The sequence below is a fragment of the Belonocnema kinseyi genome, chromosome 10, assembly GCF_010883055.1.
Source record: "Belonocnema kinseyi isolate 2016_QV_RU_SX_M_011 chromosome 10, B_treatae_v1, whole genome shotgun sequence".
Taxonomy (NCBI): Eukaryota; Metazoa; Arthropoda; class Insecta; order Hymenoptera; family Cynipidae; genus Belonocnema; species Belonocnema kinseyi.
The window spans coordinates 78,582,427-78,594,697 of NC_046666.1; the positions used below are offsets into that span (position 1 = coordinate 78,582,427).

The 12,271-nt window shown below is 32.1% G+C and overlaps 1 protein-coding gene across 1 annotated transcript in view; it reads right to left on the bottom strand.

The window, feature by feature from the left end:
* Positions 1-7,882, bottom strand: part of LOC117182006 (MOXD1 homolog 1) — a 37,392-nt gene extending 29,510 nt beyond the window's left edge. Inside the window, exon 1 of the mRNA XM_033375024.1 lies at positions 6,571-7,882. Coding sequence (XP_033230915.1) covers positions 6,571-7,488 — 918 coding nt within the window. The 5' untranslated portion in view covers positions 7,489-7,882. The remainder of the gene's footprint in view (positions 1-6,570) is intronic.
* Positions 7,883-12,271: the final 4,389 nt, after the last annotated feature.

Consider the following 12,271-nt stretch of genomic DNA (forward strand, 5'->3'; position numbering starts at 1 on the left):
CAGTAAAACAGAAGCGTCTTTAAGAATTCTTAACTTCTTGTTTCTTCGGTATCCTCTTTTATCAAATTGTCTTCAAACTTGATTTCTTTTTTTCCAAACATTTTAGATGAAATAAATAATAAAATACTCATATCAGATATTCTTCTTTATTCCCACGAATATATTATTCTTAGCCACTATTATAATTTACATATTAAACTATATTTTCATACCAGAATCCAAAACAATGAAATTCTTTAAGCAGTTCTTCGACCTCTGCTTTCAGATGTCAAAGTGATATCATTAGCTACATTTAACGTTTTTTTTGCAATTCGTCAAGGCGAAATGTCAGAGTAGATCGATCGCCCGAAGAAAGGCGGACCTCCTCTGCTGGGCCAGATGTAAATTTATCATGACTTTATCTCGTCGGTGAGACGACGTTCGTTAATTTTATCCTTTCCTTCTCTTCCAGCCGTATAATCCTTTCTTGTTTTTTGAATGGTATTTCAGATACCAAAGGCACCAAGATCTTATGAGAACATCGAAAGTCTTTTTTTTGTATTATACGAATATTATAAAAAATATTAATCACAATCAAAATCTCAACTCAATTTGCTACTACGAGTATAAACAACTAAAAAGGAAATTTTACAGAAAATAAAATACAAAAGTATTGCATTTCAAGGTTAAACTACACTTCACTGAGTTACCCTGAATTTGCTTTGAATTTGGTCAAATTTATTAATTTTTGCTACAAAAAAAATTAAGGATTTGCAATATTAGTTGTGACTTGATTACAGTTTTTAAAGTATCTTTCTGAGTCCCAGTAGCATTCCAATCTGAGAAAGCCGATACCGATTCAGCAATAATAAAAATAAAATAATAAAACAGAAAGTTTATGAACCGAAAAGCGACAGTAAATTTCAAGTACTATGCTTGTAAGTTTTGCGAAACACCTTAGTGACACCACAAGTGCATTTTCGAAAGAAGAAGAAAAGAGAGAGTCGGAAGAAAGAGAAAAGAGGTCTCTCTTGTCGAAGGAGTAGTCGGGTATCTCGATACCCGCGAGACTGCAGCCGTAATGGAAATAAATTTAATTAGGATTAGGAATTCGGAGAACCTGGTCGAAGCAGGTTCCTCCCTTGGGTTGACCTTCCACTCGCTTCTCGTTCCTTGCCATTCTTCCTCTTCAGCTTCTCTTCCACGGGCCCAAATTCCAATTAAAAATTTTCGAGACACTCCCTGCGCAGTATGGCAAAATTTAATTTTGAACAAAATCGCATATTTGGGGTCTATTTTAGCAGTAGTCGAACTAAAGAGAAAAAAGGTTCGCATATTTTTTTCGCATAAGTTGGCGAAGTTTGTAATAGCCTAGCTGATTTTCTTGCAAAGGAACAATAATTAACGTTGTTGGGTTGATTGAACGCCTAGGACGACAATCGAACCATTTGATGAAAAATTTCTTTTGACCGCTTGAAGAAGCAAGACAGATTTGTATTTAAAAATCCGAAAAGTGAGGTGCATCTGGAAATCCAATTTCTAGTTGTGAACCTTTTGCATGCTCATGTTACATAAAATTATTCATGAAAAATTAGATTTTATTTTGATCTTCAATAAAAAAATTATTTTTGTACTTCCGCCAACACAAAACGGGAGTATATCATGATTCACTACATGAACAAATGATACGGTTTTGCATAATTTTTTTTAATGTATCAGAGCAAAATGAGAACATTTTTATACCACTTCACACTCTGAGAGAAGAAAAATTGCCGTATATTCCATGGTTTGAACCCTGGATAGTATGAATATGGCGTATTTTTAAATTGATATGATATAGCCATTCTAACGTCCAATTTTAATAAAGTATAATTCAATGCTTCTAAGGTTGAACGGTTCAAAAGTTTTAAAATTTTCGCGCTTTTACGATTGTTTTTATTTGCAAAATTATATTCCGCAGTCTAATAGCTAAAAAGAAACCTTTTTTCAATCTGTGAAAAACGTTTTTAATAAAAAGTGTTTTTCTTGATTCAACGATATCTCTGCAAATTCTTTAATTGATAAAACATTGGTAAAATTTCTTGAAATTGCATTATCTTCTTGTCTTCTTGATATGGTAAGATGGAATTTGAACCACAATTCATTATCATGATTGATATAATTTAAAACACACATTGTTGCTAAAAATGTAACAAGTGTTTCATTTTAAAACTAATTTCAAGTTTATAAATAATTGGAAAACCTCATACGTATAATTCTACTATACTTCAATTCACCTCAATTCTTCTGGTAACTTATTAATGAAATGTGAAATAGCCTAATAGACTATAATATTTAACTCTAATCAATTGTTTACCAGAAGAAAGTAGGTGATCTGATAGTCCAGAGCTACGTTACATTTGTCTCAGCTCATAAAAGATGATAAAGTTTATGACAAAAGTAAATTTCTCTCTTCAAATTAGATTTTATTTACAGAAAATCCTGCATTGGAAGCATAATTTTTCGCGTATCCTTACGTCCAAATTTGAAAACGCTTCCGGGTAAAGTAAAAGGTCTGACTCGTGAAAGGTTGACTTTTAATTTCTCGATTCAGAGCACAGCTGGAAAATGATACACCAAGATGACTTCGTAAAAAAGGTGTTTCGATCGGGTACCATTAGAGAGATTTCGTGAGCGAAGGATCATTCGAATTTCGATCCAAGAGATCCCCTCTAACCTGTCTGTATTGAACAGTTCGCTAGGCATGGAGTCGAAGAAAAAAATAAGACAAAAAAAGGAAAAAAAGACATGTAAGAAGAAAGGAGCGAAGTAAAAAGACGGACGAAAGAAACGGGGTAAAAAGAGCTAAAGAACGAAAAGCCAAGGAATTAAAGGAAGATTAAGAAGGCGGTCGGAAGAAAGAGAGAAGTTGGACGAGGATGAGGCGGAGAACGTGAAGGAGAATGAGATTGCCAGTGCGATCCAAAGAAAGTACAAAACAAAAGGTGAACCTGACCGCGGTAATCGTACTTTCGCTTAGCGTCTTCCAGTCGAAATCAAGGGAGGACCGGTTGCACTGCTTAACCGAACGCAACGGTCCAGCGAGATCGGCAGATCGATTGTATTAATGAGCTTCGTTAATTGGTGCCCGTGCATTCGACGACGATGAAGCCGTTTCGCGATTCCTTTCTCAGACCGCATGCGACCATCCGGCGTAGTGAACTTTTTAAAACATTTCGATTGTTCTCCAATTCGCTTCTATCACTGACAATGAATGGAAATTAGTCAGTAATCAGTTGTAATTATTTCATTATGTTTTTGTGTTAGTTACTGTAACGTCAAGAACATACAGTCGACTTATAAAGCAACCGTGGTAAAAACTTCTATCGAGTATGGTGGTAATCACTGCGGGCTCTATATTATATATACACTAAACTTTCAATTGTAGCACAGGTTTGATTCTGACCTTGGCTTGAATTGAAATCCACCGAAACGTAAACACCAAAGCCGTTGTGGCACTGCGCTTTACAGCTATGCTACTGTTTTGTCATGCATAGTGACCACGTCACATCCCCCGCGGCTCATCTCATCCGCAGCCTCCGCTAAGGTGTTATTCTTGGAACGCCCCAATCGAAATTGCTACAATTGAAAGTCTTGTGTATTAGAAATAGATGCCGGCACCGCCATCACTGTTTGCGGAATTCGGAACTCTGCCCTGGCCCAGCAAGGGTTGGCCTCTAGAGTCTAGAACCTTCAAGGAAATCGTTCAGACCTTGAAGAAGGCATTTAGAGTCTAGATTTTAGAGATTCTCTCACGAGATCTTCCAGAGTCTTCCGCGAGCACCTCCAGAGACTTCTATTAGGGTCTTCCATACTCTTACGAGGTCCTCTATCTAGGATTCTAGGGCCTTTCACGAAGTTCTTCAGAACTTCTAGCAAGGGCTTCAGAACTCTAGAAAGTCTAGAGCATCCTATAGGAGAGCCTCATAGGATAGTAATTTCTATCACTACATTGGTACCCAAATACATTTTGTATAAACAAATTTGTTCACTTTTTTTTATATGAACAATAAAATGACTTTTGAAGGTGCCCTTCACAGAAATTATTATTAAATCTGTCACACTTTCTTTCAGCTTCAGAAAATAAACAACTTTTAAAGGCTGCTTCTTTTTAAGTTTGTGAAAGAATAATAGGAAAAAGGGGTCTAATACCACTTTTTGGCTCTGTACTGGTATGTTATACAAAACTTAATCATAAAAACATAAAAATAATAGTAGGTTTGACAGGTAATCACAATCGTGAGTGCCATTAATCATTTTACAATTATTATTTATTTCTTAGGTTTATAAGACATTGATTAATAGGGATTAATAGGGGTTGTAGCGTGCGAAAAAGGCGCATGGGAAACGATAGCTAACAAACACCAAAACATTTAAATAATAAAGTCGTTACACATTAATTTTTAAAACGATAACTGATAGATATTCATTTAATGTAATGAAGTCCTAAAACTCTGAAAAAGCATATTTTGAGTTTAGGCATACAACTAAATTAGAATATTTGAGCATTTTATTAACGTAAATTATAAACGACACATATCAATAAGCGGCTTGAAACATTTATTTTAAAAAATTTTTAATTATAATAATATATCACGAAATAAACAAATTTCAATTTTACTTCCCCAGATTTTTTTCAGTTCTGTAAATTACAAGAGGAACATTTTAGGGTGGTTGTCCAAATGTGTTCATTGGATTCTTGGTTTTAGTTTCACGAATTCTACACATTAACTTGACTATTAGACTTTAAATTTGATTTTAATCTAATTTAAATTTTTACAATTATAATTTTTTCCTTTCTTTTTCAAACCTTAATTTCTGTTTTTGCAATCTCTCTTTTTTTATTGGGTTTGATTCCTTTTTGATTTTAATTTTATCTTGTTTTTTCTATTTTAATTCGTCTTCTTAATTTTGCTTTCTCAGTTTAAGCGATATAGCTATTGTTTTTAATTCGCTATGAATTTCAATTGCAATGTTTCCGTAACTTTTAAATAATATCCGAAATAATAAACATTTTTCGACGATATTAGATTTGCTGATGTGTCTTGACAGAAATTATCTGTAAAATGAATTAAAGAAAATGAAAAAAGCGCATAATTTTTTTATTTTATGTAATTGTTAAGAAAACATTAAAAGTTGCACAATTACTGTTATTATATTGTTTAATATATCACAAACTGACTTCCTCTGAGACTCATGTTATAGAGAATTTTGATACCCTTATTTCTTTCTTTTGTAGAAAAAATATTTTGTTCATAAATATGCAAATATAATTACCACAGGAAGTGAATTGCTACATTGTTAAAAAGCTTAAGAGAAGATTTTCTGCTTCAGCGTTAAATATAATGTATTTAATTAAGAGATTACATGCCCTTCTTAACTTATTTCAATGATTATCTCGTTCTTCTAAATCTAATGAATTAAAGATCAGATTGATCTTGATCACTCGATCGCTAACTAGCATCGACAGTCGTCAAATTATAAGGTAATTGATACACATGTATAAAAAGTTGTACAAAACTGGTCTAGCATGGTTTCTCTTACAACCAAAAAAGATGTCCTCCAACCTGATAATGCTGATCTTGTTCTTCGAGCTTTCCGTTGATCATGGATCGATTTCCGATCATTAGTCGATCTATCTATCGATTAATTAATCTTTCGGGGTACAATATTTTTACTTATCAAATGTAAAAGGAATTTTTATCAAAAATATTCGAAACTTTTTGTTAGAATTTATTTTTATTATTATAAATAATAACATTTGATAATATATAATAAAAATTGCTTAGTTATAGTAATCTTGATAAATAATTCAGAATAATTATGCATTATTCCAAAGCATCAAAACAAACAACTTGTCAAAACAATTTTGTTTACTTAAAAAGGTTGCCATCTTAATTTAGGTTGATTTAAATTTCTAATTCAATATGAATAGAATGAAGTGAATAAATAAAAGGCAACTCAAATCATCATTTAGTCACTTCCGATAGCTTCATTATTTCTAAATCGTTCCCACAATCTATCTCTCAAATAAGTAGCAATGTCAATTGTACCAATCTTAATATCTTCAGTGGCTTTTCTTTTGATAAATGGTTCTCACAATATAGCGTGTATTAAACTCAAATACAACCAAGCTTTTATTTTATAATAATGTAAAACTGCTAACAAGTAGCCTTCAATTTACACTTAATCGCGTCATTTGATTTGTAACAAAATAGTGTAACAACATTAAAAACAACCAAATATAAGAATAAGCATGCTAACAAAATAAATAAAACTGGAAAACAAACACATAAAATGAGGCCAAGTCTTTACAGATGTTTGGTTCCCGGACTTTAAAGCCTGAGGGGCTCCTGAACGATTTAAAGCATCCTGCCGACGCAGGATGTATATACCCAGGTTATACATACTGCGCTCTACGACAGTCTACTCTACAGAGCAATTGATCCTTCTCCCATTTTTCTCCCACGCGGTAAATGACATAACAGCTGGGCTGGTATCTTTACATAAATTAGTAAATAATTATATAAAACAAATATTAAAGATGCTTACCAATAAATTGACTTGTCGCGTGTGATCATTCACCCATGCCAAAATCAGATCAGCTCCTTTCATATGGCTCTTCTCATTGAATCCGATTCCAACATATCCTAAAGTTTTTGCAGTGACCTTAAAAGTGATAATCTCCTCGTCAGAAGGATCCCACTCAAGCACTACATCTCCATCATTATCCAGAACCTCAATTCTACTGAATTCAACATCCTTAACACTATTTTCTGAAATTAAACTTCTTTTTTCTCTGACACTTTCCTCAAAAACCCGACGCTCATTTTTCTTTTCATTCTTAAAGTCAGCCTTTAAATATTTAGCAGCTGGTAAATATTTTTTCGGCACCCTATTCCAAAATTTAGGACTTTTCTTCAAAGGAGGAACCTCCCTCTCATTTGGGTAAGAGCCAATAATTTCGAATTGGGATTGTTCATCAAGTTCCTCACGCTCTTTATGAGAAAAAGGTTTTGTAGCAAATTTTTCTTTGAGTAAAATCTCTTCAGTCTGAAAAAGAGCAAGTTGGTCTTTTCCATTGATCATAGGCATTCCTATCTTAGGCTCATTTTCAATCTTATTCAAAAATTCATGCTGGTCTTGGCCTGGATTCATTTCCTGCTTGTTGGGAAATTCGAGACCATCACCCTTGAGGGGTTTTCTTTGGTTCTTCGCCTTAGCTTTTCTTATCCTGCTCCAATTTTCGTCCACGTCAAGACGCTGTCTTCTGTAGTTTCCAATTCTGAAGAAAGGCCCCTCGATGGCACTTCTCTTATTTCTTGACCTGTTTCTTAGGTCTTTGGGGTGGCTTGTTTTATACTCAAGGGTCTTCATCGTCTCGTCCATGTGCTCCACATAAAGATCAAGAAGGTCCCCACCGACTATCCAGTGGGTACAAAACAACAAAACTACCTTGCAGAGCAACATTTTGTTGTTTTTACACTTTCATTTGATTTCACTGATTCACTTTTCTTCCAATATTTTGATTTGTTTCAAATTAGGTTTTTCATAGATATTTAACAATAAATTATTTAATTGTAACTTCTTTAATAACTTAGTTAATAATAAATTAATAACAGAATCCAGAATAGAAAAGTCTCCACCGAATTTTGAGTTTCGCGCTAAACTTAAATCTTATAACTTTGGACACTAGAACACTTACGACGAATATTGAATGTGATTTGATGAAAGAACAATAATTTTCAAGAATCTTATCGAAGTAAAAGTAGAAAAATAAATTCTTTTCATCAGCGTTTTTCGTCTTCGAGATCGTCCTTTGGTGAAGGCTCGTTTCTCATAGCTGATTCATACATGTTGCGCGCACGACAGTTGTGCCGGGACTAATTTAAACATGCGGCTGCCCCTGCGGATACCGAGCATCAGCAGCTGCTTACCTGCCCGAGTTCGTGCGCCTTCGTACGGCCCGAGGGGCCCGAACGTTGCTGATCGGTAGGAGAAGGCCTCACAGGACTACAGCGACCAATCCCGACGCCTTTTTGGCAACGGAATATAGTGGCGGGTCGGCAACCGCCGAAAGCGAAGCTTCCTACTTTTGTATTTTATTGCCGCTTTCGTTTCGGGCTGGATCGACGGTGTAAGTCGTAAGTGGTACGTTGGGACAGTTGGGCCCCATACATACTGCATATATACCAAACTAAACAACCTACCCGCGAGTAGGTACCTTAGGTACGCAATTATATTGTACCGGTTTCGCGAAACCGAAGGGTGGCTTCATTTGAAGCTTAGAATTGACGCGGATGCTTCGGGTTTCTAATAAATTTTTACTCATATAGAATTAGATTTTAGGATGCTCTGTTTATTAAGATATATATACATTTTTAAATTATCATTTGTTCCTTCGAAAGTAACTGATATTTATATAACTAAAGGAGAATAGATTATTGTTAAACAAGCGCGAGGAACATAGTTCCAAAAGTATGATCAAAAAGCACTTCGAATTCTTCAATACGATTATTATTACAACCCATTCATGAAATTTTATTTATTTATTTTAATAATTAATCTCATAATTCATTTTTAAGAGATTCTAATTTTTAATTACGCTTAATTCACAAGTCGTCTAAATCTAGTAATTTGTGAACTTGACCTCAATTAAAATACAATTTAATTTTCAAGCGTTTCTGATTTTGAATTCATTGAAGTTTTATTGCTTCAGTATTACGTAAAATATAAAGATAAAATACATCATTTAAAATTATAGATATGTAATTCGGAAATTCCATTTCAACATTTGTTGAATTGCGAACGATTTCAAACTGTTAGCTTTCAACTTGAAATGCTTCATATTCTCAATACTTTTGGATTTTTTTTTTAAATTCTGAAGTACAATTAAATTTTTTTAAACGTAAATTTCACAATGTTTTGTTCTTGGGTTTGTTGTTATATTGGAATTAAACCATTATTTTAATTAAAGCATTGATTTTCAAAGGAATATTCAAGCAATAAAAACAATAAATGCAGATAGTAAGTGTCTTAAAAATGGACCTCTTCGACGAAAAAGGTGTAAATCTCGCGAAACTGGCAGATGATAAAGTTGTTATGGCAGAGTCAATCGAAGACTTGCGAAGAATGTTGAACAAACTGATAACAAGTATGAAGAACATGGGACTGAAAAGTAATGTAAATAAAACAAAAATTATTGTGTAGGAAGGAAATGGTAAGAACACAATATACAATATTTTCCTGAAAAATGGGGCAATGGAACAAGTTGATAAGTACATAGTATATCTTGGTAATCTATTTAGTAATGACTGAAAGATAGATGGAGAGATTGAAGAGTAAGTAAGAAATCAGAGTAAGAAAGTTATCAAAGGAAATAATACGACACATATCCTCAGTAATATGTTTCTCTGGCGTTTCGCGCTCGATAATGTATTTACCTCGTATTTCTTCCACATTTTTATGCACATACTTTTTAAAATTAAATGTCAAATAACGACAACTGTGATTTTGTGATTACGAATTCTCCTTCTTTTTAAGTTCCTTCGGCTTAAACGGCCACATTCTCATCAGGCATCTCGTGCTACGTTATGTTCAACACTATTATAACAAAATTATATTATATTTATTTCTGTACCTCGTGCATCTGAATAAGCGCAGTATAATGTTTTTTCCGATATTACAAAATAATATGTGCAAATTTTATTTTCCATTCATAATATGCATCGGTAATGAACCATTAGTATATTTTTTCCATCCATTTAATTAATTTATTTTCCATTGTATTTTTTACTATTTAAACTAAAAATACGCATCCTATAGCGTAAAGTTGTTCTGCTGGGCAAATTTTGTAGATATAATTTAAGCGAAGATTTTTGTTAAATAAAATATTATTGAATACTAAATCATACATTCTTCCTTATATCTGACGGTATTGTCGAACGAAGAAAGGATTGATTTAGCTTTAAATCATTATACAATAAAATCTTATTGTATTTGTATCGTTTTTCCAAAGTTTTGTAATTTTAAAAAAAATTTTATACCCATCACTTATATAAAATGTGTTGACCTTTTTTGGTTGATTAACTTTCGTCTTTTCATTTTGTTTCGTCTTTTTTGTCGCTTTCCAAAATGACATTTTTTTATTTTTAATCTTATTTTTTACGGTTAGAAGAAAATCAACTCGTCCTTTCTAAAAATTAGAAATAAAGTATTTCTGGGTCCTTTTTAGGAGAACAACTTTGGTCAATTAATTTATTTTCGCACATTGTGCCGTTTTTCCAAAAATTTAATTTTTCATGTTATTTTTTACCTTAAAAAACTATGCATCATATTAAAAAAGTATTGAAGAATAAATATGCAGCTACTTTTTGGCTAAACAGATTTTGTTCATTTTTTTTCGTTACTAGTGTCGTTCGTCCAAACATTTTATTTTTTTATTTTTAAGGTTTTTTACTAAAAAAAAATTTCGCGCCCTATAAATAATTGATTGATAAAAAATTTGTAGATTTTCTTTGGGTGCACAATTTCTTGATTTTCATATTTTTCCGCATCTTGCATAGTTATATCGCAAAATGGAATTTTTGATTTTTCATGACTTTCTTTTCCATCAAAATTTGAATTTTCTAGTTTTTGAGAAAATTCAGAACTTGTTTCTGATAATATTGTAGGAATTTCAAAAAGCAATATTTTTCTTCTTTTGACTTTTTTCATATCGTGCGTTATTTGTCATGTGTATAAATTATTTGTCTATTTCAGTACTACGAATAACTGTACAGAGAATTTTTGAATTTTGAAAAAAGTGTCTAGCGAACTTGACCATTAGTTTAGGACACTTGAATAGTATACAAAAGGCCAATTCAATCTGTCAATTATTTCATATTATCTTTCAATTATTATTTCTCTGATGAAAATGTAATAATTATAAGAACACATTTCAAAAACATGATCCTACTTTTTGATAAAAGTGTGATAATTTTTAATATATAATATACAGGTATTTATATTCTTTTTCCGATTCTGATATAAATTCTCAGCCTCTTTCGAAATTAGCTGGAAAAGTTTGAAAAGTGTAAATGTCACAAAATGGGGGCGATATTTTTGAAAATACTCGATGTTATTTTATACAAAATTTCACCTCTTTTTCTCTTGATTTTTGTACCAGACCCTGTCTGTGCCCGTCCCTTGAAGAGAAAAGAGAATATTTTCAGCTGAAAAACAAAAGACACAAAATAAAACAAGATATGAAAAAAGGTCAAGAAATAAAATTGTTTCTCCAAAGAAGTTCTAGAAAAAATGCTCGGAGAAATGTCTTTCGACACTTTTTTTATCTCGCGTTATAATTTCGAGATTTTTGCGAAAATATTGATAAAATCCATTAAGATTGATTTTTTCTCAACAATATAATTTAATGGTATCACCAAAAAAGAAAGAGGAATATAATTAACAGTCAGTTTCGGTTTTTCAACAAAATGTATAATTGAATTGTTTAAAAAAATCCTTCCCAGGATTTTATGCACATTTTTTCGTAAAAACCTCGAAAATAAAGTAAGATAGGAGAAACTTTCAAGATAAATTTGTACAGAACTTTATAACATATTGAGAACAAGTGAGTGTACGAGTTTATAAAAGTCTAATTATAAAACTGATTTATTTTCCAAAATAGTGTCAAAATTTCTCTGTACACTCCGAAAAAATTTTTGTTTGAAATTGTTTAGCTTACTCAAGAAAATGTTTATTTAATATTAAGAAATGGAAAATATTTACCTTGCTGATGGATAAAAATTAATTGTTCGTACAATTTATTTGATTTAAACAAAAAGTTGGATTTTATTAAAGAATTTATTAATTTAATTCTAACAAAAAATACAATGATTAATTTGATGGCATTGGTCTTCTTTCGTTGTTTTAGGATTAGCATTTTATTTATGCATTTAATTTATGATTTTTGAATTCAGAAAAGAGAGGAACAATTATAAATTAAACGCAATTAAACATTCCAATCGAATAAGTGTCTTTTACTTTTACATATAATGATTATTTTTATTATTTTTATAAAGAATGCTCAATTTTGAGGTTAAGTGTGAAAAAAAAAAATTCACTCCCCTTGAACGACGGTTGAATCTCGCGCTTCGCGTTCGTAACTTTCGTCGGCTTTCCACACATTTTTATTTTATTATTTTCAATGTTATTTTTCACGAATAAAACAAAAAGTACGCGTCCTATCAAGAAGTGACTCTTCACGAATTTG